The sequence below is a fragment of the Larus michahellis genome, chromosome 9 (assembly GCF_964199755.1).
Source record: "Larus michahellis chromosome 9, bLarMic1.1, whole genome shotgun sequence".
NCBI classification, from domain to species: domain Eukaryota; kingdom Metazoa; phylum Chordata; class Aves; order Charadriiformes; family Laridae; genus Larus; species Larus michahellis.
In genome coordinates, this window is record NC_133904.1 from 476,253 (window position 1) to 503,677 (window position 27,425).

Genomic DNA, 27,425 nt, shown 5'->3' on the forward strand with positions numbered 1-27,425 from the left:
CCTGGCCGGGTTTCTCCGGGAGCACAGTGCACAAGGGCCTGTGCTAAACCCCCTGGGATCCGCTAACCCCCCCCGGACCCCCGACGGTACCTTGCATTTGAACGGCTTCACCGGTGAGTGCACAATCATGTGGGTCTTGAGCGTCTGCTTCTGCACAAACGTCTTGAAGCAGATGTGGCACTGGTAGGGACGGACGCTGGTGTGGATCAGCATGTGCCGCTTCATGTTGGCCTGCAGCGTGAACTCCCGCCCGCACACCTCGCACTTGAACTCCTTCACGCCCTGCAGAGGGGGGGAGAGCCGTGGGCGGGGGCAGAGGGGGCCAGCGCGCGGCGCGGCCGGGGGTCTCTGAACAGACCCGGCAGGGGCTGGGGGCACAGGAGCGGTGCCGGCCACGGTGCGGAGCAAGGACCCGCGCCCCCCACGGGGGGTGGGACGGGGTCCTCCCGCCGAGCTGAGCTTCGGGGACTGCCAGCGGGCTGGACCGCAGGGACTGGGGGGAAGGTTTACCCTCATCAGCACCTTCCCCGGAGCACCTCCTGCTCCCCTCTCCCTGCCCCTTCCGCAAGCGCAGAGCGGGCACTGCCAGGAGCCTGGGGCCATCCCCGTGCTACCCCGGGGGGTAACTCCCCCCACCTGCTGCTGCAGCGGGCAGGATCCCACCTCGCCGCCAGACACCATCGTCTCACCCGCCCTGGAAATGCATTTGCAGCACTTGGAAACCCCAGCATCGGGTCAGTGCCGCTGCATGGAGCGCAGCTCCGCAAAGCGGCGCCCAGGAAAGGAGCCGGCTGGGGAGCGCGGCCGCCGTCCGGCAGCCGACCCGGCACGGGGTACGGTGGAGAGCCCGGCCTGAGCCAGGCAGCGTGCGGGAGGTGGGCTGCGGGGAGCGGGGCTGGACGGGTGCCGTAAGCCCAGCTGAGACCCAGCTCCACTCTCTGGCTCAGGCCAATTGCTCCCCCTTGAAAGAACCCCTGGAAAAGGGCAACCCCCTCGCTCACAGCCTGCTGGGGGCTGCGGCAGCACGTGGCCAGGGTCCCCCCCAAGTCACCCCGCTGCAGCACCCACAGGAGGTCTGAAAGCCCCCTCCCCGAGGATGGAAATCCCCAGGAAGAAGGGAGGCCGGGCAGTCCCATGGCCCCTGCCCGTAACGATGCCCTTTCACCGCTAATCAACGACCCCCAGCAAATGCCAACCGTGGGTGCTCTGCCCACCCGCACCCCCCCGGCTGCCGGGGCTGGCCAGGACTCCGGGGCGCTGGGACACCCCTCTCCCCCAGCACCCGCCTCCAGAGCCGGCACATCTCCTCCGGGCACGGCAAGGGCAGCACCCCTGGGGTGCCCCAGCCCCTACCTTGTGCGTGAGGGAGTGCTGCTTGAGGTGGTGGATCTGGCTGAACTCCATCCCACACTCGGTGCAGACGAAGGGCCGGACGTTCTGGTGCTTCAGCATGTGGTTCTGCAGCTGGCTGCGGTAGTGGAAGGACTTGCTGCACTCCAGGCACTGGTACAGCGTGGGGCCCTGGTGCGTGGAGAGGTGCCGCTTCAGCTGGGTGAGCGTGGAGAAGTCCAGCCCGCACTCCACGCAGACGTGGCAGCGGCCGCTCTCGTGCTTCACCTCGTGCGCCTTCAGCTCGCTGGGGTAGGCGAAGCCCCGGCCGCAGAAGCGGCAGCTGTAGGGCTTGATGTCGGTGTGCAGCAGCATGTGCCGCTTCAAGTGGCTGGTCTGGGTGAAGGCTTTGCTGCACACCTCGCACTTGTGGGGCCGCGTGCCCTGGTGGGTCAGCAGGTGGGTCTGCAGGTGGCTGGGCTGCTTGAAGAGCTTGTTGCAGTGCGGGCAGGAGTGGGGCTTGATGCCGTTGTGGCCCAGGATGTGGGTCACCAGGTTGTATTTGGACGTGTAGGACTTCTCGCACATGCGGCACTGCCAGCGCTTCTGGCGGTCCCCCGCCTCCACCAGGTAGGAGTCGTCGATCTGCACGTTGATGTCCAGCCGGTCCAGCTGCGCCTTCTTGTTGCGCTCGCTGGTGGCCCCCGCCGCCTCTGCCTCCAGCTCCCCCGCCTCCTGCCAGGTGAAGCCCTGCTCGCTCTTCACCTGCTCGGGGGACGCCGGCGCGGGGCCCTCCGCCTCGCCGGGGGACGGGGCGCCCGCCTCGAAGGCGCACTCGGTCCGCAGGGCCCCCGCGGTGCCACCCTCCGCGGGGCCGGCCGGGTCGGTGCCCCCGAGGCGGCGCTCGGTGCCCTGCAGCTGCTGGCGCGTGTGCCGGCGCAGGTGCCGCAGGCGCCGGGGCTTCCTGCTGAAGGTGCCGAGGTCGATCATCTTCATGGCGCTGCTCTGCACCGTCTGCTCCTGGCCGGGCTCCTGCAGCGGGGGTGGGTGGCCGCGCTGCTGCTCACCCTCCTCGTCCCCGGGGACGGGCATTTCATACAGCACCTCGTCCTCCGCCTCCGCCTTCTCGCACTTGACCTTGGGCACCAGCCTCACCGGAGGCCGCTTCCTCCTCCGGGCGTGCTTCTCCAGGGAGGACTCTGCCTCCAAGGCGTCCTCCTCCTGCCCGTCCCCCGGCGCCTGCCCCTCGCCCTCCAGCCGGCACTCACCCTCCGGCTCCCCGGGCTCCCCGGCGGCGGTGTCCGGCATCTCCCCTCCCAGCCCCGGGAAGAAGCCGGCGGGGCTGACGGTGGCCCCCAGCAGCTCATTCTCAGACACCAAGCCCAGAACGGCCGCCTGCGCCAGAGACAGCACCACCACCGCGTCCGTCTGGGTCCCGCACTCGGTGAAGCGATCCATCTCTCGCCGCCTGCCTACACTGTCATGGCTGGGGAGGGAAAGAGACGGCCGTTAGCCCTCCTGGAGCCCCTGCCACCCACAGCCGCTGGGGACGCCGCTCCGCAAGGGGCTCGTTCCAGCCGTCACCCCTTTCCTGATCACCGTCCCCAGCAAACCCCAGACCAACACGGCTGTTGCCGCAGTTTCAGCAGCAGAAGTCAGAAGACAAACGAGGAGAAACCCCCACGTTCTCATTGTGCCCACAGGTGGCCACTGCTGGTCTCACCTGGCGACTGCTGGGCCACGGGTGGCGAGTCTGCGTTGGCAGCAGGCGGAGGGTACCCCGGGGACAGCAGCTCCGCTCCCGAGCCTGGGACAAACCCACACCAGACCCGGAGCTCCCTGCGCTCCGGTGGTCTGCAGGGACCCACCAGCCCGGAGAGCAGAGCACGGGGCACGGTCCCACAAAATGGTGTGACCAGGGTGGGAACGGCAGCAGGGGGAAGAGCTGGCATTCCTCACCCGGCAGACAGAGCCTGCACCCGCTCTACCAGCCCTTTCTGGAGAGCAGCTGGCCAGCAATCCGAAGAATCGCTGCCATAAACAACCCGGGAATGTGGGACGGCAAAGCTCGGAGGAGCCGCTGCCCCGAGGAGAGCGGGACAGGCACCACTGCGCCTCGGGGATGCCGTTTCACCACCCATCCCCGGACCCCTCCGGCTGGCGGCTGCAGGCTCCCTGGGGACTGAGGCTGGGAAACGGGGAAGGGAGAGCATCAGACGCGCGCCCCAGAGCCAAACGCGAAGTGGGAGAGATGCAAAGGCGCGGGCAGGGCTGGCAGCGGAGCAGCCCGCCGGGAGGCTGGGAAAGACTCTCCGGCTGCCAGAACGCCCCCTCCAGCTGGAGGGGAGTGGATGTGGTTTGTTGTGTGAGGATTAAACACCTTGAGAACACGCTCCCGCTCGGCTCACCCGTGCCCAGGGGCCCGACAGCCCCAGGGAGGACAGGGCAGGGTGCGGGGGGATGCAGAGCCCGGAGCAGCGGTGCCCGGCTCCCCTGGGCCGGGCCAGCCCAGGACCCCCACGGACGGGGTGCGGCCCAGGACCCCCCACAGCCTCCCCCCAGCAGCCTGGGGGGGGCCAGCAAGGACGGGCTCGGGGAGCCACCACCAGATGAAAGCGAGGAGGCCACCGCTACCTCCTGCGGCAAAAAACGTCTTCTAAACGTAATTATTTCTGCAGTTACAACAAAAGAGGAATCCTCCGGGGGAGGTAACCCAGGAACAAACCCCACAGCAGGTCACGCCGTGCTCCCAGGAGCGCCTGCACGGTGAGGGGCAGCCCTGGGCCGAACGGCCGGAGTCTCCCCCCGGCTCTGCCAGGCCACCGGCCCCGCCGTTCTCATCGCAGCCCCCCCACGGCCCCACGCCGGGTCCCGCCGCGGGGCGGGGGGGCGGCTCCTGGGGCAGGGACGGGAACGGCGTGGGGGGAGATGAGGGGACGGCTTCAGGCACCCGCACCTCCAGCCGCCGGCGGGGCAGAGGGGATACGGAGAGGAGGAGGAGGATGCGGGGGGAGGAGGAGGAGGAAGAGGATGGGGGAGGAGGAGGAGGAGCAAGAGGATGGGGGGGGAGAAGGGGGAGCAAGAGGATGGGGGGGGAGAAGGGGGAGCAAGAGGATGGGGGGGGAGAAGGGGGAGCAAGAGGATGGGGGGGGAGAAGGGGGAGCAAGAGGATGGGGGGGGAGAAGGGGGAGCAAGAGGATGGGGGGGAGAAGGGGGAGCAAGAGGATGGGGGGGGAGAAGGGGGAGCAAGAGGATGGGGGGGGAGAAGGGGGAGCAAGAGGATGGGGGAGGAGAAGGGGGAGGAAGAGGATGGGGGGGGAGAAGGGGGAGCAAGAGGATGGGGGGAGAAGGGGGAGGAAGAGGATGGGGGGGGAGAAGGGGGAGGAAGAGGATGGGGGGGGAGAAGGGGGAGGAAGAGGATGGGGGGGAGAAGGGGGAGGAAGAGGATGGGGGGGGAGAAGGGGGAGGAAGAGGATGGGGGGAGAAGGGGGAGGAAGAGGATGGGGGGGGAGAAGGGGGAGGAAGAGGATGGGGGGGAGAAGGGGGAGGGGGAGCGCGGAGGCAGCGAAACAAAGCGAGGAGCGGGGGAGGGCGGCGGTGGGAGGAAGGATGGGGAGGAAGACGGGGAGGAAGAGGAGGGAGCAGCCGGAGCGCACCGCCCGGCCCCGGGGCCGCCCCTCGCCGGCCGGGACCCCCCCTTTCCCGGGGAGTCGGGGGGGAGGCGGCACCGGGCTGACCGACCCCGCGGCCCATCGCCCCCCGCCCGGGCAGCCGCGGTCCGAGGGCGGGTTCTCATCCTCCTCCTCCTCCTCCTCCTCCCGGGGGGCGCTGCCGTAGGGTGCCCCCCACCCCCGGGCTGGGCTCGCTGCTCCCTTTTGGAGCATCCCTGGGGGTGCAGCGCCGCCAGGGAAAACAGCCCGACGCCGCGCACCCCCGCACAGACACCCCCGTCTGCCAGGGCTGGAGCCATTCCCGCTTCCCCGCTCTCCTCTCCCCGGCCGGCAGCGGGACCGTCCATCGCCGCCGAGCACCCACCTGCCCCGCGTCCAGAGCCGGGTCCCAAGGGGATCCCGGCGGGGGCCTGGGCGACGGGCAGAGCCGAGACGGAGCTGAGCAGCAGCTTCCCAAAGGAGCACGCGAGCAGCATCGCTGCCTTCGGGCATCCGCTGATGTAATTCTTGCTGGAGTTGAGGAAGCCGAAGTCAGGAGCCCGCTCCCCGGGGTCTCAGCCCGGCCAGGGACACTGGTGTCCCCCCGCTCTGCCCTGGGGAGGGGAGCTGGGGGGCTGGGAGGCAGGGAAGGCCACCGCATTCTGTTTTCCTCCTTGGTTTGGGGCACAGTTTCTATTTCCACATACACTGGATGTCTCTTCCAGTCCAGTTAAGGTCGCGCTTTTCCCAAGGATTTTTCCACAGCCACTTATACGGGACGACAAACACCCACACGCCTCCTGCAGCGGTGGCGGGTTGTCACCGCAGCTCCCGGCGGGGACAGGAGGGCACGGCCGGATCCTGCTGCCATGGCAGGTGCCAGCGAGTGCCACGCGAGGGCAAGGCAAGGACAGCACGCGACAGGGGCAGCCCCGCAGCTGGCTCGTAGCCAGGGATGGGAGAGGGGAGAAGGGACACGGGACGGGACCCAACCATTCTCCCACGTCTCTGGTGCTGGGGAGGGCTCAGCCGGGCCCCCCGGCACAGCCCCGGGTCTCTGCCCCCCAGCACGAGCACCACAAGACGAGGAAGCTGAAAAAGCGACACGCTCGTATGCACTCTCAAGACTGGCACCAAAGCGTTTTAAGAACAACCACCCTAGAACAGGCTTTTAGAAGAAAATAAACGGTGGATTCCTACTCTGGGGCACTCCAAGAAAGGGAGCAAGCTCTGCTCCTCCAGGCCCTCGTTAGGAAAAAAACCCATTGTGTTACACAAATCACTCTTTGCACTTTTCGCTATCGAGCGCGCGAGCCCTGCTAGATGGGAAACGGAGCTTTGCTGTTGGGGAGAGCGAGGCCACGAGGGCTCGCGGGGCTGCGGCTCCACAAACACCGCAGGAGAGACGTGGGGAACGGGACAGATGCTTCTGTTTCACTTCTCGCTCTCACTTCCCTGTTCAGCCTTCTCGGGTCTCGCAGCGCGGGCTGGAAACGCTGTTTCCCAACACACTGGTAAGTGAGGTTGGGCCACGTATTCCAGCTCCCCCAGGGAGCACCCTGACACCCCCCGGGGTGCAGAGCACCGCCGAAACCTCTGCTCGCCAGGGAGCCCCCTCCAGAGTCGCTCAAGCAGCCAGAGCAGTGGCCTTGGGGGGTCTCTGGTCTGTCACCGTGACTGAGCACAGACCTGCCGCTGCCAGTCCCACGCGCCGCAATCGCTCCGGGGTGAAGCACGGCCACGCAAGCCCGGGGCTGAAGTGCACCGAGCACCCAGAGGCCAGGCAGAGGCTCCTGCGGTGCCCGCACGCCTGAACCCAGACCCAGAGGTGTCAGCCTCCCGCGGGGTCCCAGAGGGATCCCTGCACAGGAGCCCTCCACAGCCGCGATGCCGGGGGAGCCGAGGGCCGCTCGCCCCAGCAGCACCCGCTCAGCCCCAGCCCACCTTGGCTGCAGGAGAAGGGGCAGGGGAAGGAAAATAAGCACAAATACGTTGTCCCTCCTGGTGCTGACAAATCCCACCAGCTGAGCTCTTACAGAGGCTCGTCCCTCCCAGGCCGGGGACTCGGGAGCTGCGGCACCGCAGCACCAGCGCAGTGGGAAGAACGGGAGGGGAGGATTCTGCCAGTCCCTCCCGGCCAGGCGACAGTCCCCGAGCACCAGGCCGGGTCTCCAGGAGCCGTAAGGATGCTCTGACAATTAAACGCCATCCCGCGGAGGAAAAGGAGACCGTTACGATCTTTACAAAGGGCAGTACCGCCTTGATAATGCCCCTAATCAATAATTAAGCTCTGGCCAGCGAGTGGGACGTGCCCGTTCCTCCGCCCGAGGGGGACGCGCAGGCTGAGCGGGGAAGGTGGGCTTTGGGCAAGCTGGCAGGACGAGGGTAAGTGGAAGAGCCGGGCAAATCCCCCTCTCGCCCATCTTCCACCCCGTGAAGGGCAAACGATGCCAGGCTGAACCTTAAACTGACCTCCCCCCGCTTCCCACCCCAGTCCTGCAAACCTCTCCCCTCCTCCTGCCTTCGTGCCCACCATCCCACACGCTCCTCCACTGGCCGCCCCATCCGCACTCCAGTTCCTTGCGCAGTCCAAGATCCGCCTCTCTTTCCCGTGCCCACAGACAGCACTTTCCATAGCTATTGATCATCGGGCCGTTTGATCGGGTGCAGATCTCGGTGCTCCGCTGGCTGGCAGCGTCCTGCCCCCGTTGGACGGGGGGAAGGCCGTCGTGCCGGAGTTTCGTCACTCACTTCTTGCTGTGACCCCGCTATTCCTCCCTCCCATCGCTGGGCTCTGCGCCGGGCACCAGCTGCTCGCCCTTCAAGCCCTTCCTCACCCCATCTCTCCTCAGTTGCCGACAAACAACGGCACCAGCAATGACAAATCTCATCACCCCATTTTTCAACACGTTCACAGCTTTTCAGGGAAAAAAATTATATGCAAAAATCTGCTCCTACACCGATTTCTTCAAATCTCTTCTGAGAGCACCCCCGTGCCCTGCTGACACCCGGCAGCAAGGGAGCGGCTCTCGCGTCTCTGCTCACCCCGTCCTGCCCTTCGGCCGTCCCTCCTCGGGGGACAAAGCCCGTACCTATTGCGGCGGGTGCAATGCCGAGAGCCAGTTTTGAGGAAGAGTTGCGAGCGTGACCGTGAAAGGGCACAGCAGTGCTGCGGGCGGGGGTCCCAGCTCGGCTGCGGAGTTTTTAAACACTCGCAGCTTTGCAGACCCCCCCCGTTTCTGCGGCGTCCCACCCCCAGCCCGAGGGGACGGGCCCTTCTGCGGGTGCCGTGTCACGCGCTGCTGGGGAGGGCTCTGCTCCCCCCGGCCCTCTGCTCCATCCGTCACCGTTACACACTACGCCTCGCCACACTCCAACTGCCTGAATCTCTTTTTCCAACTACTTTTCTGTAGATTCAGCTCATCCCTCCGTCCCACCTCTCAGAGCAGGGGAACAGAAAGTTAGTTAAACGTGTCTTAATATTGATCTCAGCAGCAACGCAAGAGCAGCTCCTCTTCCTCCCCAGCTCCAGTCTCCAGACCCTTCCCATGGCCGTACCCGGCAGGTTCTCGCTCACCGAGCTCAGCCGTCCCCGTGCGCGTCCCGTGGCTGGGAATCGAAACCTCCTCCGGCCCCGAACCACAGCCTTTAGCTCAGGTTCAGCTGCTCCCCGGCTCGTTCGCCGATGGAGCCACTTGCCCGCCCGTGGAGTCACACAGACACTCTCGGCATCCCCTTGGCTGGCCGCGCGTGCCGTGCTCTCCTCTCCGCGTCCCCCCGGCCACCATCCCTTCTCCCACGCTCCGGGAAGGACGCACCGGGGCCGGCAGCGGCACCTCCCGACCCTGCTCCTCCGGGGGTTGTGAAATTCGGTTCTCTTTCAGCATCTCTCCTCCCACTCCTGGGAGGTTTTTTTGTCTCCGTGCAATCTCTCTTCTCCTCCCGTCTCTCTCCACACTGCTGGGAAGAGCCGGGCTCTGCCCTGCCACATCCCTGCGGCTCCTGCCCGCCCCGGCCGCCCCCTCAGAGCCGCCCCCAGCTCCTCGCTCACCTCCGGGTCTCTACGCACTTAAAATAGTTCTTTTTTTTACATGGCTTTCACTTCCTTATGCAATTTTACTCCTATTTACCTCTCTTCCTCCACCTTTAACCACCCCAACGCCTGTCACCTGGGACCCGAGAGGCCCCTCCTGCAGCAGCGTTCTGCCCGACAGCCCCTGCATCCCCCCGCTCGCCCCTTGCTGGGTTCCACGTTTCCCCAGACTGAAAGCCGCCCGTCTCCAGACACTTTTCCCTTCCCTTTGCTCTTTTAATTCCCTCGGCTTCACCCATCCGCTCCTGAGCGGCTCCACCGCTTTGCACCGCTGTCCCCCCCCCGTCCCCCCCCAGCCACGGCGGACGCCAACCAACCGCCCTGACCGCGAGGCTCTGGGTAATCCCAAACTGAGCAGCCTCGAAAAGTTCCGCCTGGCTCATAAAAACCTCCCCGGTGCACACGGACGAGGTTTGGCTGCAACACCCCGGATCTGATGGGGGGGAACCAGGGTAAAAGCACCCCCCGCTCCCACAAGCCCCCTCCTGGCTGCGGCCCCCAGCGAAGGCGCTCCGCGAGGGACCGCGGCTCCCGAGCACCCGCACCCTCTGCGGAGGCACGAGTTATTTATTGCAGAGCTTTCTCTCAGGCCCCGTTTCCCGATGGAACGCTCTTCTCCCCGCTGCTCCAGGCCCAGAGGCAGACCAAAAAACAAAAAAAGCCACCAAAAGCCACCAAACTTCACGCAGCCCCTCCTGCAGGAAAGGGAGTCGAGAGCAGCCAAAACCCCAAGGGTTTGTGAGATTTACCTTTCACAGCCTTCCTGAGGAGCAGGGACCACCCCCGCCGGGGCCCTCCCCATGTTATCTCTGCCCCGTCAGAGGGCAAACGAGCAAACGAGCGCTGCCGGAGGAGCCCAGCTGGTACCAGCAGCAGATTATCTCACTTCGCTCACCCCCGTGCCTTCGGGGCTACGGGCTGCAGGACAAACCCCGCAGCAATCGGGGGGCACCTGGGGGATTGTTCCCAGCTGGAAGAAAATCAATGGTGGCACCTGAGCAGCGCCATCGGGCTGTGCCGGAGCCCCTCTCCCACGGCGTCTCCGCTGCCAGCCCGCGCAGCCGCGCATCCCGGGGCTGTGGGACCCCAGCACGGGTCCCTGCGCTGGAGCAACCCCCGCACCTGGACTCCTGTGGGCTCCCACCCCACGGAAGGTGCCATCGGGGCTGGGGGGCTGCCGGACCCCCATTGCCAGTGCCCTTTGTGGGACCCCCACTGCGGGAACCCCTTTGTGTTTATGTTTATAGTACGTAATAAATATATTCTGTTCCATCCCATCCCATCCCATCCCATCCCATCCCATCCTATTTATTATGTGTGTACGGTGTTTACAGCCACCAGGTTATTGGCAAACTCTGGAAGGGAAAAAGGAATGTTTTCCAAACAACTGGAAATCACCGTTTCTGCAGAATAAACATGTACGGAGCATGAAGCCGCCCGGTCCCTCCCCATCGCCAGCCCAGGGACGTGGGAGCCGCCGGTGCCTTCGGGACCTTCCCAGGGACCTTTGTCGAAGCCTTTGCAGGGTCCCCATGGCAGGACCCCCTCTGTGGAGCCCCCTCGCTGCAGGTGCCCCCGGGGGGGTCGCAGGCTGCCCCGCAGCTCTCGGTGTGGGGGTCAGACCTGCAGCGCTGCCGGGGGGCTGGGGGCGAGCCCCAGCAAAAATTGGGGCTAAAGACGACTGGGTGACGTCGGGCACGTGGGGGGGATCTTGTAGGGGGAGGAGGCTTTAAAACTCTTCAACAATTTTTAATGGAAAATGGCTGATCAACAGATCCGTAACATTTGTGAGAAGACCTTTGATTTTATTTCTCTTCCTTTCTTAAAAGGATCTTTCATTTAAATTTAATAAAGGGAAAAATCACTTTCATCTTTTTTTTTTTTTTTTTGCGGTTTTCACGTAAAGCTGCTCAAAGCACCCACAAAAATTCTAAACAGAAAAATTGTTTTCTCCAAAAATCGCAACAAACGACTAAAATTATTCATAAAACCGATCCGGAGCATTTGTCCTGTATCAGGCCGGAGGATTGCCCGCGGGGATGGGGGCACGGAGCGCAGGCCCCACGGCTCGCCCGCAGCTGCCACCCCACGAGCGTCACCGGGAGCTGAGATAACGAGCCCAAGCTCTGAGACACGGGGAGGAGGACGCACGGTGCCAGGCTGCTGCTACCAAATAAACTCCGCGTCTTGAAAGAAATCAAACCAATTTTTAAATTAATTCAATCGGTGTCTCCACATTAGATACTGACTCCATTTTTTAAGGAAAACTTTCCTTAACGACTTCTCTAGAAAGGAGAAAAAGCCTACTTATTTTAAGTCGATTAAAAAGCAGAACTGCTGCCTTCAGCCTTGGATTTGCTTTCTGACAAGGGAAGATGTATATGACATCCCGTGTATCACGTGAAGTGGTTCTGGGTGGAGGAATTATCGTCTTTGGGGGCTCTGATTAAAAAAAAAAAAAAAAGGACACAACCTACAGTTTGCAGCATGATCTAGATAACGTTTTTGAGTAAGATCCGGTGGAAAACCAAGTTGGGGAAAAGGACAACTTCAGGTCCGTAGGACAGACAACGTCTCGGGAGAGGAGCAGCTTTGTCAGATCACCTCAAAGCCTTCCCCAGCCCATCTGCTGATGTTTCTTTACCCCAACCTTTATGTCCATCCGCAAGAAGTAAATATTTATGTTTGTAGCCACCAGGTTATTGGCAAACTCTGGAAGGGAAAAAGGAATGTTTTTCAAGTACCTGGAAATCACCGTTTCTGCAGAATAAACATGTACAGAGCACCAAGCCGCCCGGTCCCCCCCATCGCCAGCGCAGGGACGCGGGAGCCACCGGTGCCTTCGGGACCTTCCCAGGGACCAGCCGAAGCCGCTGAGCCCCGGACCGTCTCTGGGCTCTGCAGTGACGCCCGCAGTGCCACGGAAGGAGGGCTCCGCTCCGCAGCCCACGAGCGACGCCTCACCGCTACCTCAGGGCTGGTTTTCAACCAAGTTTTTCCTTTTCCCAGCCCCGGCCACCCCGGCAGCCCCCGCTCCGGCTTCGGGAGCCACCGGCGACCGCAATAAATGACCCCGGGATTTATCCCGACCCGGCACTCGATTTCTGCTGGGGGCCCTTCGCTCCACGGGACGGGAATCGGCCACCGCTCTGCTGCCGCGAGGAGGTGGCAGCGCTGGCAGCCCCCGTCCCGCTGCCCCTGCCCACCCAGCACGGCCCGGTGCCAGCACACGCGGCGGCCGGGCTGGCACTGGCGCGGGCGGCACCGGTGGAGCTCTGGCACAACCTGCCCCGTGCCTCGGTGCCCCCCCCCGGTGCCAGCAGGTCCCTGCTCTGCCCTCACCGTCACACACCACGTTTTTCACCTTTGAAACGCGGCACCTGGAAGTGGTATAGAAATATCGAGGCCAAGCACAGGCAGGGGCTCTCCCTCCCCGGTCGGACCCTCTCCCGCCTCCCGCCATTCCTCCAGAAGTTCCACGTGTCTGAGTAGGTTCGGGGGCACCGTGGTGTCCTCCTTCTGCGGAAAACCTCCCTGCGGTGGGCAAGAAATGTTTCATCTGATGGAAACTGAGGGCGAGAGGGATCAGCCCCTCAGCAGCAGAGGATGCCCCAGCTGTTTGCCACGGAGGGAGGGAGCCACCATCCCAAATGCTCTTGTGGCTTCCCAGCATTCAGGCACCCACGCCGAGCTGGGACATCCCGCTCCTGCGTCCCTTTCTGCTGAGAATCCGCTCTCCTCCTCCACCCGAGAGCGAGCTCCATCCCTCCCTTGCTCCCCACCCCCAGCATCCTCCGCTCCTCCATCCCTCCGTCGCTCCCTCATTCTTCCCGTTTCCCTGGCAACGCCCATCTCGCACCGGAGATCTGTCCCCTCTCTCCCTCTTATCTTTCTCCTTTCTCTTTCATCTATCTCCTAATCTCCCTCTCTATTCCAAACCTCTGTCCTTGCTTCCTTTCTTTCTCTCTCCCTTTTCATCTCCTCCAATGTCTTCTCTGTCTTGGGGTTACAATTATTTGAATCTCACTTTAAAAAAATAATCTACTTCATTAACCGCCGCGCCACCAGCTCCTCTCCTGCTCCTCCCGCAGCCCACCCGGGCGGCTCAGGACCCCTGCCCACGCCTCAGCCCCTGGCTCCCTCCGCCCGAGGACCACGCAGTCGCCCTGCTTTGCCGAGGCCCTTCCAACCTTCCCCCAAAGCCCTTCAGACAAAGGGGAAGCGGAATTCTCCTCTCACACTGCAAGACGTTCAGGATCGGGCCCAGACCCCCCTCCCGCCCGCGGGGTCACCTCCCTGCGTTGTGGTCGGGGCTGCCCTGCGAGGAGTCCCCACTTCCCTGGATTTTCCACGCATAGGCTATTCCCCAGAACGGCTGGGGGAGCAGGAGGGGAGCAGCCCCCGCACACCCCCGTGCTCCGGCACCGCTCCCCACAGCAGGATGAAGCCACCAGCTCCGAGCCCCGTCCCCATCCCTGATCCCTGTCCCCATCCCTGATCCCCGTCCCCAGCCCTGATCCCCGTCCCCAGCCCTGATCCCTGTCCCCAGCCCTGATCCCCGTCCCCATCCCTGATCCCTGTCCCCAGTCCCAAGCCCCGTCCCCAGCCCCCGGGAAGCCGGTGGCTCCAGTCCAGCGCTCACTCGTGTGTCTCAGACCAGCCCCCATCTTCCACTTTATTTCAAGGAAACCAGAGGAGACTAAAACGGATGGGCAGAAAACGCTTTCCGAAAATCAGAGTCCTGATTGCGTCAGTTTGGCCACGGTGGGGTGAAGCTCATTCCATTAGCAGTGGCCCATCGGTCCAATCTATCCAAGTCTCTCTGTAGAGCCTCCCTATCCTCATGCAGATCAACACTCCCGCTTAGCTTCGTGTCATCTGCAAACTTGCTGATGATGTTTCCCTCGGACCCGGCTGGAATCGCTGGGGTCCCATGGACGTGTACGAGACCCTTCCTGCTCTTCTGCCGTGTAAAAGCCCGAACCCACAGAACCCCGGCACCCCAAAGCCCTGTGTCCCCCAGACCTGAGTGTCTCTCCATGCCCAACGGCCACCCCGTGCCCCAGGGTCCCAGCACCGCTTCTGGCACAGCGCTCCGGCACATCCCATGCTCTCCACGTGGGGCCCTGGAGATGCTGGGAGGGCCGGAGCACCTCTGCTGGGAGGACAGGCTGAGAGAGCTGGGGGGGTTCAGCCTGGAGAAGAGAAGGCTCCGGGGAGACCTTCCAGCCCCTTCCAGTCCCTCAAGGGGCTCCAGGAAAGCTGGGGAGGGACTCTGGAGCAGGGAGGGGAGCCATGGGACGAGGGGGAAGGGTTTTACACTGAGAGAGGGGAAATTTAGATGAGATCTCAGGAAGAAGTTCTTTGCTGTGAGGGCGCTGAGCCCCTGGCCCAGGTTGCCCAGAGAAGCTGTGGCTGCCCCATCCCTGGAGGGTTCAAGGCCAGGTTGGACGGGGCTTGGAGCAACCTGGGCTGGTGGGAGGTGTCCCTGCCCAGGGCAGGGGGTGGCAATGGATGATCTTTAAGGTCCCTTCCAACCCGAACCACTCTGTGATTCTATGATTCCCATGGGCTACTTGTGCGAGCACAACGTTGCCCCTTCAGAACGAGCCAAAAGTGGCCTCTCCATCCCCATCCACCCGCCTCCTCCCAGTGCCGCCTGGGAACACCGGCCGCAGCTGAGAGCTCTTGGGATCTGCTTCCAGAGCTTGTTGTCACGTCATGCCTCAAAATGCTCCCGTTGACTCGCACTGGAGCACCAGCGACAGAAATGGCCATCAAATATGGGTAATCGGTGTCCGGAGGTGGGGGCGAGCAGCGGCCAGGGGAGAGGGAGAGGGAGAGGGGCTGCTCCTGCCTGGACCCCCCTCTCGCAGCACGAGCACCCACACCCCAAACCAGCAGAAACAGCCCCGACCCACCGACCTCCCCGCGCTCTACGGGGCGCTGGGCGTTTGTCAGCAGCTGGGGACCCGTGGCGTGGCCAGGAGCAGGGAGAAATCCCACCCCGCCGCCGTCCCAGCCTGGCTTCAAAGCCTGCGCCCAGAATCCTCGCTCTCCCTTGGAAAACATTTTTTGCTTTTAAGTGAAATAAACAGGGAAAGAAAAGACTTTCAAGTTCCTCCTTGCTGCAACGACTTCTCTCCGACATACTCCCTTTCCTCTCCGAAAATAGAAGAGCTATTCAAAAAAGATGCGAGAAGAAAAAAGGAACTGAATAGAGGAAAAGGGAAAGAAAAAATGGAGCCCCAAGGGGGTGGAGAAAAACAGAATGAAAAGACAGCAAAAGTAAAGAAAAGGGATGAAAAATAAAGGAGGGGGAAGAGAGAGACAGACAGAGAAGCTTTGAAAAGAAAGAATGCTCCCAGCCTGAATACAGTGTGCATGAAAAAAAGAGCGCTTGAAAAGAAACAGCCAGATGAAATGACCTCTCATTCACAGCCCGTGCCAATCACCACCACAATGTAAATCCTTTCTTCTTTTCTGCATTCTCTCTCTTTCCAGCGGGGGCAGAGGGAAGAGGAAGAAAGGGGAGTTAATTCTCAGCACAGCAGAAAATAAATCTGCTCTTTGCTAACTCCCTGAAAGAGACGCCGAGCTACTTTTAAAAATACCTCTCCCCGTAATCACGCATGCAGATATGTAAAACAAAAGTAAATGCAACCCGGCGGCGCGCGGCTCTGGGCAGGACTGTCCTCGCGCAGAAGGTCCCTGGGATGAAAAGCCACCGCGCCGTCCCTTGGAAAAACCACGGAGCAAATACCCAGGGAAAACAGATCTGCGGGAACAAGCGCGGCCGGGAAAGGCAGCCGGCGCCAGAGATTTAGGTCAAACCCCAAACCTTGCACAGAACGACGCGGGGCGTCCGTGACGGACGCAAAACCAGGGGCCCGATTCCAGGCCAAGCGCTGGGGGTGCCGGGGGGCGAAGGGCGGGTGGGTGCCCAGGGCAGCCCCCCCGGCAGAGGAAAGCAGCAGCGGGAGAGGCCACGCGGGGCTTTTTCCGTGGGTTTGCAAAGCCCAGCACCGTCCCGCTCTGCTCAGCACCTTCAGCGGGGTGCGGGGGGGGGGTAACAGACCCTCACGCGTGAAGATGAACCCAAAAGCACGGGGGGGAGGGAGGCACGAGGACGTGGGACAAAGAGGGACAAAGTGGGAGTGGAAACACCATGAGAGGAACGTAGTAAAGACGGAGCCCAGCGGGAAGCGGGGTGCCCCGGGGAGGGGGGCGGCAGGCGCCCGGGGCAGGACCCCCGCGCAGCACCCCCGGGGCCGGGGTTAATCATCGACGGCGGGACCTCAAAGCGGAGCAGTAAAAGTGGCGGGAGGTCGAGGAGCCGAGGCACCAGCGGGGGCTCAGGCACCCCCGTATCTATAACCCTGGCTGTAAAAGGGGAAAGACAACCAAAACGTTACGAATGTGGTGAGGTGTGCGCCAGCCCAGAGGGAACCGGCGCTGCCCGACAGGATGTGAAACCGCCTCTCGGGGGGGAGGACGGAGGGAAGAGACCCCCCGGCTGCAGAAAGATGGTCTCACTTTCAAGAGCATTGCTGCCCTTACCCTTAGGAACAATTCTAATCTATTTTTCCTATTCCCCGTCTGTGGAACTTGCCCGTGCGCAGGACGGCAGCTGCTGGGCCTGTCACCCCCGTCCCCCCCGGGCTCCGTCCTGCGTTGGGCTGCCAGAATGGGAGAAACGGGGACGCCGGGACTGCCCGGGTCCATTCGCGGCAGCCACAAATCTCCAACTGGAGACTTAAAGGCCGGGAGGAAGGCGAACGCTCCGGACTGCGCGGGATTTTGCCGACAAGTTCAATCTTCCCCTGTGCTGGAAAATGCTCCCCCCACACCCCCGTGCCCGGGCAGACCTTACCCCTCTCTCTGCGGGGAAGGGGGAGAGGGCGACCGACGGTCCCGGGGTGAGCACGGACGGGAACCTCAGCACAGGCTGCGGTACGGGCACGCAAACCCCCTCTGCTCCTCAAACAGCCGCCCCCGGTGTCGGAGACAGGGGATCCCAGAGCCCTGCCAGGGCTGCACCCCCTCCCCTGCCCGCTCCCCTCCCCTGCCCGCTCCCCCTCCCCTGCCCGCTCCCCTGCTGCCGGGCACGGGCTGCACTCGGCCACCGGTGCCGCACGCCGCACCGCAGCACACGGACAGGTGCCGGACATGGCAGCAGTGCCGGTGCCTGCGCCATGCGCCCGCGGAGCTGGGGCTGCTGCGTGCTGCGACGCTCACCGCGTCCGCCGTCACCGCTGCTGGGCCGGGTGATGTGATAGTCACAGCCAAGGGGTTCTAATTTGAGCGTGTTAATTAATACTCGACCGGATAATCTTTCACATGTAAAACTCGTCAGAGCTTCTGAAGCCCACTCTCAGCGGTAAGCGGAGCCGGGTCCCGCTGCCATCAGAGGCTGGTGTGACGAGGGGGTGAGGGGACATTTCACTCTGTGTCTCCTCTGTGAACTTCACTTTTTCCGAGAAAAGCAGTTTTTTGGAGAAAAGTGCTACCGACCGCACTGGGCCCCGTGGGCCATTGGCCATGGGCAGGTCCCTGAGCACACCGCGACAGCGGTTTGCCCACAGCCAAGGGCAAAGAGCCGCGATGAGCCTTTGCGAGGCGACGTACGGCCAGGGCAGCGCGGAGCAGGCAGCACCTCCCAGCTCGATGTCTCGGGGATTACCCCCGCCACGCGGAATCAGCCACTGGAGCTCCCAGGTTGTGCCAGCCCTGGGGGGGGAAACGTTAAATAACGAACACACGGAGTGCACGCACGGAGTGCACTTTTCTGCGGCCGTGGGTGAACGGGGGAGGGAGAATCGGAGCTTTCCCGCAGCGGGCAGGGGCTGGGGACCTGGGACGCCTGGCAACGTCCCACTTCCAATTTCTCGGACAACAGCGTTTTTGCACCTGTTGCACCCTTTTAGGAGCAGACCTGACGGCTCAGCTGCAAACCCCACAGCGCTTTCAGATCCACAAGGCAAAAAAGGTTTCATATCCTTTTCTGAGCAGAAGCTTCTCTTTCCTCCCCCAGGCTTTCGGGGGTGAGCCGAAGCCAGCCCTGCCCGCTCCGCTCCCGTGGTCCCGACGCTCTCCGGCGGCCACGCAGACGCAGAGCCATTGCGGGGGCTTCGCGCAGGCTGTTCCCCCCGCCCTGTCCCCTCCGGACCCCCCAGGGCTCCTCTGCAGCGCTCCGCAGGGTACAAACCCCGGGAGGGGGCGAGAGGGGAGTCGGAGGAATGAGGGGCACCCCCCAGTGCCCCCCCCGAGCCCCGCTAGCCTCAGCACCCTCCCCGGCAGCTGTGGCTCAGGGCACCGCAGAGGGTCTCCGGTGACACCCCAACTGCAAACTCGGGGCGAGAGGGGGAAGAGGAGTTGGAGACAGACGGCCACGGGACTCGGGCTGAGACCCCCCCCAGCCCCGGGGCGCCCAGCTCCATCCCCACAGCCAGGACCCGCCGCCGCACGGCCACCCGTGGGGGACAGCGAGCACACGGTGACAAACAGCAGCGCGGCTGCCTGGTGGGCGCCAGCACGGAGGGCTTCGGTAGCCAAAACCTCATCTTGGCAAAGGGGCCATCGCAGCCGACGGCGCTGCCCAGCTCCATCCTGCCGGTACCCAGCAGCACGAGGCCGGTTCTGCGCCCGCCCGCACCGGGGCTCAGCTGGGAACACGGATAACGCCCCGCATCGCCGCCATTTCTCGACCCTCAGCAAACGGGCTTCCGAGCAGCGGTGCAGACACACCGGCCCCGTCCACCACCCACCCCCCCGACGCCCTGCGGGGCCAGGGACGGTGTCCCCAACCCCAACAACCCCGAGCAGCGGCACTGCGGGAACACAAACAGCCTGCTCCAAAATACCGCATTTCGGCATTAAAGGAAAAAATCCCGTGGCACGGAGCCTAACGCAGCACAGACGAGAAGGCTGAGGCAGCGACGGGTACAAGTCAAGGCAGCAAAGTCAGCGAGGGATATGGAAAGCGCCTCGTCAAGCCAGGAGGCACCGCGTCTGCCCTAACGAAGGATAATCAATGTACGGCGAGAAGGATAATGAATGTGCGGCAGCCACAGGACGGGTGCTTCAGAGAGTAAAGGCTGTGCATGTAACTTCAGACTATTTGACAGTCTATGAGTGACGTTTGGGGTTTTTTTTTTTTGTTTTTTTAAGTTGAGCTACTTTTTATTCCACTTCAGAGGCATCAATGAGAACCACCCGGGGCTCCCTGCGGAAAGGACCCCACATCTGCCATCCCTCGCGCTCCTGCTGACTTCAGGGCAGCAGAAACCTAGATTTTGGAATCCGTGTCCTGAAACGCATGAGACGGGAGCGGCAGAGCGGTGCCCGGTGACACCTCTGCTCTCCCGGAGCTGCAGGAGGGGCGTCCGGCAGCCGGGTCCCTGGGGGTGGCTGCAGTTCTCGGCACCTTCTCACTGGGGACGAGGTGCGCAGCCCCTGCCATTGGATTCACGTCTTTGCCACCGGCCGCCTGCGAACCATAAACGCATTTTTCCTGCGCAGCAAATGTCTTTTAAAGCCCCGGCAGGAGAGGACCATGGCTGCTTTTGTCGCCGGAGAAGGCAAAAGCTGTTGCCGGTCTGGAAGGACGCGGCGTTAACGGCAAACTCCTGTAGGGTCCACAGGGCCAAGGTGAAAAGAAATTTCCGCTTATTGCGCTTCCGTTCTTGTGTATGTTATCACGTCCTGAGCGTTCACCCAGCCCCCCCAACACCCAGTGGGGGCTGAAATTTTACACAAAATGTCATATTTATCGATGTTTTCAAATGGTGCTTGACGGGCAGAGGTTGGTGCCGCTGCCCGGAGGGTATGGCGCCGCCGGAGCGTCGGGCACGGGCACAGCCCGGAGCTCGCCCCTGCGGTGCCCCCGGGGCCGGTGCGGGGCAAACGCGGGGCTGGGAGCTGCCGCGGGCACCAAGGGAATGAGACACCCGCCGGCGTGATGTGCTCGGAAAGAGCTTGTTGCCAGATATAATGGAAAACGCAGCGGACAAACAGTGTCCAGGACGGAGGGGGGTGGGGATGTTTGTACTTTTTACTCATCTTAATAAATATTTCATACTGTATCTACAGAGCTGGGTTTGTCTATAGCTTTGCCTTTGCTTTGGCAGCACCAAGGGCCAGCTCACGCTCAGGTCGGCTCAAACCACCCCCATCCCCCTTTTCATCACAATCTGCATAATTGCTGCATTCTGCACGCTTTCGTCTTACAGCAAGAAAGTCCTATAAATATACAGAATATTCAGCTGTTGAAATAATTTGCTTATATGTGTCCCTTGTTGATAATCATAAAATGAAACCAAACCACTCAAGCCCCCATAAATCAAGGCTCGCTCTCTGCAGACGAGTTCTGCAATTACCCTGACGGGCTTCACAAGCGCGCGCTGAATGGCCAAGGCGTAAAATGGGGAACAACGAGAAGAAATTCTGCGAAGAGGCTGGGCACCACCGACGGAAAAGGCTCTTTCAGTTCTGCCTACGGTTCTGTTCTTCCAGAAACCCGGTGTTTTCCTGGAGGGCAGCCGTGCCACGAACCCCGGCGTGAGGCCGGACGCCCGCGATGAGCTGCTCTGCACGGGGCAGCCCCGGGGGCCGAGGGGTGAACCCCCCCGGGAGCGCGGAGCAGCCAGGGAGGATGCACACCCGCATCGCCGGGGCACAGCCCAGGGCAAACCCAGGAGGGCAGCTCCATCCCGGCCTGAGAGCGGTAACTCTCAGACGGCTCCAAAAAAACCAAAAGATTGCAATTGGCACAGAGCTGGGAGATATTAGTGGTGTCCCTCAGGGGTCAATACTTGGTCCAATTTTGTTCAATATATTCATTAATGACCTGGATGAGGGGACAGAGTGTACCCTCAGCAAGTTTGCTGATGATACCAAGCTGGGAGGGGTGGCCGACACTCCAGAGGGCCGTGCTGCCATCCAGCGTGACCTGGACAGGCTGGAGAGCTAGGCAGAGAAGAACCTAATGAGGTTCAACAAAAGCAAGTGTAAGGTCCTGCACCTGGGAAGGAAGAATGCCAAGCACCAGTATAGGTTAGGGGCGGACATGCTGGGAAGCAGCTCTGAGGAGAAGGACCTGGGCGTCCTGGTAGACAGCAAATTATCCATGAGCCAGCAGTGTGCCCTTGTCGCCAAGAAGGCCAATGGCATCCTGGGCTGCATAGGGAAGACTGTGGCTAGTAGGTCGAGGGAGGTCATTCTCCCCCTCTACTCTGCACTGGTGAGGCCACAACTGGAGTACTGTGTCCCGTTTTGGGCTCCCCAGTTCAAGAGGGACAGGGAACTACTGGAGAGAGTCCAGCGTAGGGCAACCAAGATGATTATGGGACTGGAGCACCTCCCTTATGAGGAAAGGCTGAGAGAGCTGGGACTCTTTAGCCTGGAGAAGAGAAGGTTGAGGGGGGACCTGATTAATGTTTACAAGTATCTAAAGGGTGGGTTTAAGGAGGACGGAGCCAGGCTCTTTCCAATGGTTCCCAGTGACAGGACAAGGGGCAATGGGCACAAGCTAGAACATAGGAAGTTCCGTTCAAATACACGGAAAAACTTCTTTACGGTGAGGGTGACAGAGCACTGGAACAGGCTGCCCAGGGAGGGTGCGGAGTCCCCTTCTCTGGAGATTTGCAAGACCCGCCTGGATGCAGCCCTGAGGGATGTGCTTTAGGCAATCCTGCTCTAGCAGGGGAGTGGGACTAGATGATCTCTAGAGGTCCCTTCCAACTCTGAAGATTCCGTGATTCCGTGATTAGAGTTCAGGTTTTATGGTGCCTGTGTTTCAGTACTCGAGAGGGGAAAGTCCTCTGTGAGGAAGGGCATGCCCTCTTTTTGTAAGGGCATGTAGCGATAGGATGAGGGGGAACGGCTTCAATCAGGAAGAGGGGAGACTGAGATGAGATATCGGGAAGAAATTGTTGGCTGGGAGGGCGCTGAGCCCCTGGCCCAGGCTGCCCAGAGAAGCTGTGGCTGCCCCATCCCTGGAGGGGCTCAAGGCCAGGCTGGACGGGGCTTGGAGCAACCTGGGCTGGTGGGAGGTGTCCCTGCCCAGGGCAGGGGGTGCCACTGGGGGGGCTGTAAGGTCCCTTCCAACACGAACGACTGGGTTTATGATTCTACAGAGAGCGAGTCCCACAACCCTCATGGATGTGTGTCCCGGCTGGGAACAGGATCCGACTCCCTGGAATCCCCATCCTTACAACAACAACTAACGCTTCCCAAGAGCGGCCACCGGCCAGGCCAGTCCTGGACACCTCGGACCCTCCCAGCCAGTCCTGGCCATCTCTGTCCCTCCCGGCCGGGATCAGCACCTCCCCAGCGGGGTCCAGGACGAGCACGGCCGAGCTGCCGTGGGCTGGCACCTCCCTGCATCCCCCGCTGGCTCCGCGCCCGAGGGCACGTTATGGCCGAAACCTCTGCTTGGAGTGTCCCGAGCATTCAAACCGGAGCCGCGTCGGCGGGGACGGGGGGTGTGATGCCGGTGAGGTGTGGGGGAGAGAGGAACTCAGCAAGGGAGGAGGGAAAGGGCCGAAGTGGTGGCAGGTCGCAGGGTGGGAGAACAGACTGAGGGTGAAGGAAGGGAAAACCAACCAGGGAGTACTTCGAGAATTACAGATCTGAAAGAAAAAAGCAGGGAAAGGACAGAGAGCTCGTTAAAAGCTGGGTAATACGGACGAGCAATGTCAGGAGAAAGGGCAGCGAGGGGAGAAGTGACCCGGCACCATGGAGCACGGACACGAGACGCAGCTGCTACTGAGAAACAGGAAAGATAAATTTAGAGGCCGCCAGCGAGCGCTCTTCCTCCTGCAGCTCTGCCCGTCCTTCCTCCCCCTCCTCTCCCTCATGACCAGGGGCAGGACATGGGCTCCAGCCCAGGGTGGCTTCTGCTTGCCAGGGGCAAAGCCCGGCTCCCCGCAGCCCGGTGACCCGGGGACAAGCCCAACCCTGGCGCCGTGGCTCCTAGGGAAGGACGTCGAAGGCTTCAGCGAGCCCTAGAGATTTCACTTCTGCACCGACTTCTGTTTGTGGCCCCAGCCTGCAATCCCCCACGCAATTCCCCCATCTGGCCACGGCAGCTCCCACGCCGCCCAGCAAAGCGCACCTGGGAGCGCAACGCCGATGCAGAAACGTGGTTTCACATCCACAAGACGTGGAAGTAGAACAACGGACACGTCCACGTGCTGCCTCCCAGTTAAAACACACTCTTCCCCAAACTGACGTGCGGAGATAAAGCCTCTGAAGGACTGACTGATATTTCCTTCTTAGTCAAAACCTCTTTGTGTCTGTCATTCGCTGGCGGCGCTGGAGATACCCACGGGTTTGCGTGCCAGGGGGAAGCGTGTTCGTCAGGGGCCCGCAGAATGTGCTGAAGAGCAAAGGGGGACAGATGAAGAACAGAGTCTGGATTTTAACTAAATTCACGCGTTTCGGTTGCTCGGCGTCACAGCATCCATGTAAAACACACTCGCACTGGAAGTAGCTTTTCTCGCTGCAGCACCGAGGCCCCCGGCCCGTGGGCGCTTCCGAGGGGCAAACACACGTGCACACGTGTGCGCACACGGGCAGCAGCGGGAGCTGTTGAGCAGGGCCATTTTCAGGCCATTTTTAGGCCGTTTTCAGGCCAGTGCTGCGCCCCATGTTCAGCATCAATAACCCTTTCCCGGCCCTTTCCAGCCCCCTGCTCTGAGGGTGGGTTTCGGTGCTGCCCCCACCTTCCCCTGCAGCCCCGGACAGGCACCCCCAGCCCCCCCCGTCCCACTCCCCCCCTCCAGCCTTGGCCGGGGGGTCCTCAGCCCGTGGAGCTGCCTCCGGGTGCTGACAGCCCCGTGGCAGCACCCGCAGCCCCGACCTCCTGCAGGGCTCCTGTCCCCACCATCGCTCCCGCCCCCGCTCCTGCCACTGCTGCTCCTCCAGAGCCGTAAGGACCCCCGTCGTTAAATGTTCTCCACCAAAATCTCTCTGCTTGCACGTCTGTCCTCACCAGCGTTTTCCAGGTGTCACCCCCCCAGTGCATCAGACGGATTCTCATCCCCGTGACCCCGACGTGCTGCCACCCCTGGGGACGGTCTGTCAGACCCTTCCCTGTCGCTCACGCTGTGACCACCTCCCTGACACCCCCTGCCTGACAACGCTGCGGCATTTCCAGTGGCATGGTCCCTCCCGCTTCCCCCGGGGAGCAGCATCCCATCCTTCTGCACTGCCACTCATAGCCGCATCCCAAAGCTCTTCACCTGAGCTGCCGGCAGCAACGCCCAGGTCCGACTCTTGGTTGATACAGTTAATTTTTAACCTTCTAAGGTGAAGAACAATCACAAATTTTCCTCCTTTGTAGGTTACTACTCAGCTACCCACAGGAAATGTCACCGTCACCGCGCTCTGCACCGCGCTGCCCTTTCCCTCCTCTGAGCCTCTCCTGGAGAGCAACTATCACTTTTGGGGGTAAAGCGGGATTTCGCTGATCTCCCGCGTGAGCTGTGCACTGCTGAGCCGCGCAGGGCCCTGGGGCAAACCCCGGCGCTTCTGCCCCTCACCGCACCGGCAGCTGGGTCCAAACGTACACCGGTCCCTCCAGAGGCCCCCGGCTCCCGATCCCCCGTCTCACTCCCACAGACCCGCAGAGACCCCGTGTAACTTGTTCGGCCCTCCAGCCTTGAGCAGGACATTGTCCCTTTCAAATGAAAAATAACGTGCCTTGGGTTTTTTTTAAAACCCTTTGTACACGGGATGGCCCTGGAGACTCCTGGGCAGACCCCAGGGCTGAGGATGGACCTGGGTCTGACGCAGCGTCCTGCCCCTGCCCGGCCTCCGCTGCTCCCCGTCACCCCCTTCTCGCTGATTTACCCCGGCAGCAACTTCCTACAGGTTTTTCTTTGCCCTGCACAAAAGGGTGACCCCGACACTGCCTGTCTCCCTCCGTCCCTCTGCTGAGAAATCAGCCCTGGCCGGAGAAGGAAGGACGGAAGGGTGGAAGGAAGGAAGGAAGGGTGGGAGATGAGGCTTTTCTTCTCACTTGAGAATGCTCGCAGCGACCCAGGAGACCTGGCATCTAGCAAACAAGTAGGCTTCCCCCCCCGGTCACTTCTCCTTTGCTAAAAAACCTACGCTACTTTGTGGAGAACATTGTGCAAGTGTTCAGAGAAGCGGGAGGATGGCGACAGCACAAAGGCATCGTGGAAGCTCCATGCTCTTGCCAAGAGATTTTTACGCAGGGAGCTTACATGTTGTTCCTACTTGTTTTCGTTAGGAATACTTTACCATCACCGGGATGATGGACAGAGAGTTGAGAGTAAAGACCACCGTCAGGAAAATTTAAAATCATGTTTCCCCTGCCCCTTAATTTACAGTTTGGGAAAGAAACTGCACTAGGTGCGCGTTCTCCCAGCGGGAAGAATCCTGCTCCTGCACCGAAACCCGGGCAGAGGAGAGTGGTGGCTCCAAGGGCTTCTCCAGCACAGACCTCCCCCCAGCCCACTCCAGCAAAAGCACCATTCCTGGCTGACTTCATGCGTTTCACTCCACTGCACCAGGCCTATTTTGACAGAAATGAGTTTTTTAGGGAACGCCACGCCTGGACGCTGGTGGGCTGAGCCGGGTCCCTGTCCCAGCGCAAATGTCACCACGACGTGCTGCCATTTGTGGAAGGACCACGGGAGGAGCAGAGCGGTGCTCGGGCTGCAGGAGGAAATGTGGGACAGCGGGACAAAGGGAAAACGCTCATCATGGGATCACAGTCCTCTGTCCCCAAGGTCAAGCCCTGCGGGAAGGCTGAGGTACCTCAGCGGGGACCGTGACTCATCCCGAGGGCTCCTTGCCCAGGGCAGGCACAAAGATCCCGGCACATCTCAGCTGCCCAGCACCGTTCTGCCACCAAACCCCCGCCGCCTCCACGGCGAGCACGGCCCCAGCAGTATCGGGGACATCTCGCGGGTGCCCTCGGTGCGGGTGCAGCACGGCCGGGCCGAGGACAGGAGCTGCCAGCGCTCGCCCTCCCACGGGAGGGGACGTCATGGGCCAAGGGAAACCCAACGCTGCGGTGGGCAGCGGAGCGGGGGAGCCACGGCAATAAAACCGTCCGGAACCCCCTGCTCCCGGCCCACGGGGGACGGCACTGGGCCGTCCCCTCACCTTGGGCCTGGCAGGACACCGAGGACGTGACCCGCTCAGCTGATGCTAAGGTGACCGTGCTCCAGCAGACGCTGAATCAGAGCCTAATTCTCAACAAAGAATAAACGTAAAATAAATGTAAGGCGTGTAGGCAACACTCGCTCACAGGACTTTATGCTGGCACGTTCCTTGCGGTACAAACCCACCGTTTTGCTTATTCCCTAACGTTTCCAGCTGCACAGTAGAGCAGCACGACGTCTGCGCTCCTCCCTCTCTACACTGCCTTTCCTCAACTAGTTCATAAATGAAAAACCTTCCTTGTGTTGTGGCCCAACAAAACCAGCTAAAAACACTTTCTCAGAGATTAAACCAAACCCTGCCAGCGTCCAAAGGAACAAGAGGCGACACGCTGCTCGGGCACCGTGGAAGATGCTCCCGCTCCCCCCGCCTCAGGTACCCGGGTCTGACCCTCCCAGCCGCCTCCCAGGCTTAGGCTGGGAACGTTCCTCGGCGCGTAGCACGGCTCAGGTTACTGTGGTCTAATTTACTATTTTAGGGGGATATAACGTGATCGCTATTCAAAGGGGGCGTTAATGGAAGCCCACCAGCAGAGAGGAGCCCGGCACAGCTGGGGGTGACCCGGGCTCTGCCCGTGGTGGCAGGGGCCATGCCGGGCTCCCACGGGGGAAGCTGTGACTCAGGGGCGGGAGCCGGGGACAGGTCACAGCCCTGCGTCCTGCTGCCCAAACCGTGTTTGCTGGCAAAGCTGCGGCCCCCAAACCGCCCATCAGGAGACGGTGACCCCCAGGGGCTCCAAAGGGATGCTGAGGTGAGGGTCCCTGTTGTGACCTCTCAGGGGCCTCCCTGGGAAAGCCGTGGGTCTGGGGACTCCCTCCAGCCGGGGACGCGCTGGTACAAAGGCCGAGGCCGGCCCAGAGCAGCACCTGCACAAGCCGGGGATGGCGGCGTGCGGCGTCGCGAGGCTGGGCTGAGCCAGAGGCGCAAGAAGCCGCCGAGCCGAGGTCGGGAGCGCGGAGCAGAGCAGGAACCCCACGGCAGAGCCCGGTGGAGCTCATGGCGCTGCTGGGTCCGGGCCCAACGGGAAGACGGGATCCGGGATGCCGCCTTCCACTCCCATCGCTCCCCCTCCTCTGCCCACACAGGCTGCTTACAAAGAAACTACTAATGATTGACTAATTAATTAATTATAACTAATTTAACCACCGCATCCTGTT

The 27,425-nt window shown here is 62.0% G+C and overlaps 1 protein-coding gene across 5 annotated transcripts in view; it reads right to left on the minus strand.

The window, feature by feature from the left end:
• ZNF710 (zinc finger protein 710) overlaps window positions 1-27,425 on the minus strand; it is a 30,934-nt gene that overhangs the window by 2,394 nt on the left and 1,115 nt on the right. The window contains exons 1-3 of one of the 5 annotated variants that reach the window (XM_074601919.1): window positions 8,798-8,915; window positions 1,354-2,815; window positions 91-282 (exon numbers count right to left, since the gene is read on the minus strand). In XM_074601919.1, coding sequence (XP_074458020.1) covers window positions 91-282; window positions 1,354-2,787 — 1,626 coding nt within the window. In that variant the 5' untranslated portion in view covers window positions 2,788-2,815; window positions 8,798-8,915. Of the gene's footprint in view, window positions 1-90; window positions 283-1,353; window positions 2,816-5,364; window positions 5,623-7,512; window positions 7,689-8,556; window positions 8,696-8,797; window positions 8,916-27,425 lie in introns of those variants that run through there. The other 4 variants (XM_074601920.1, XM_074601917.1, XM_074601921.1 and 1 more) reach the window with 4 other exon arrangements.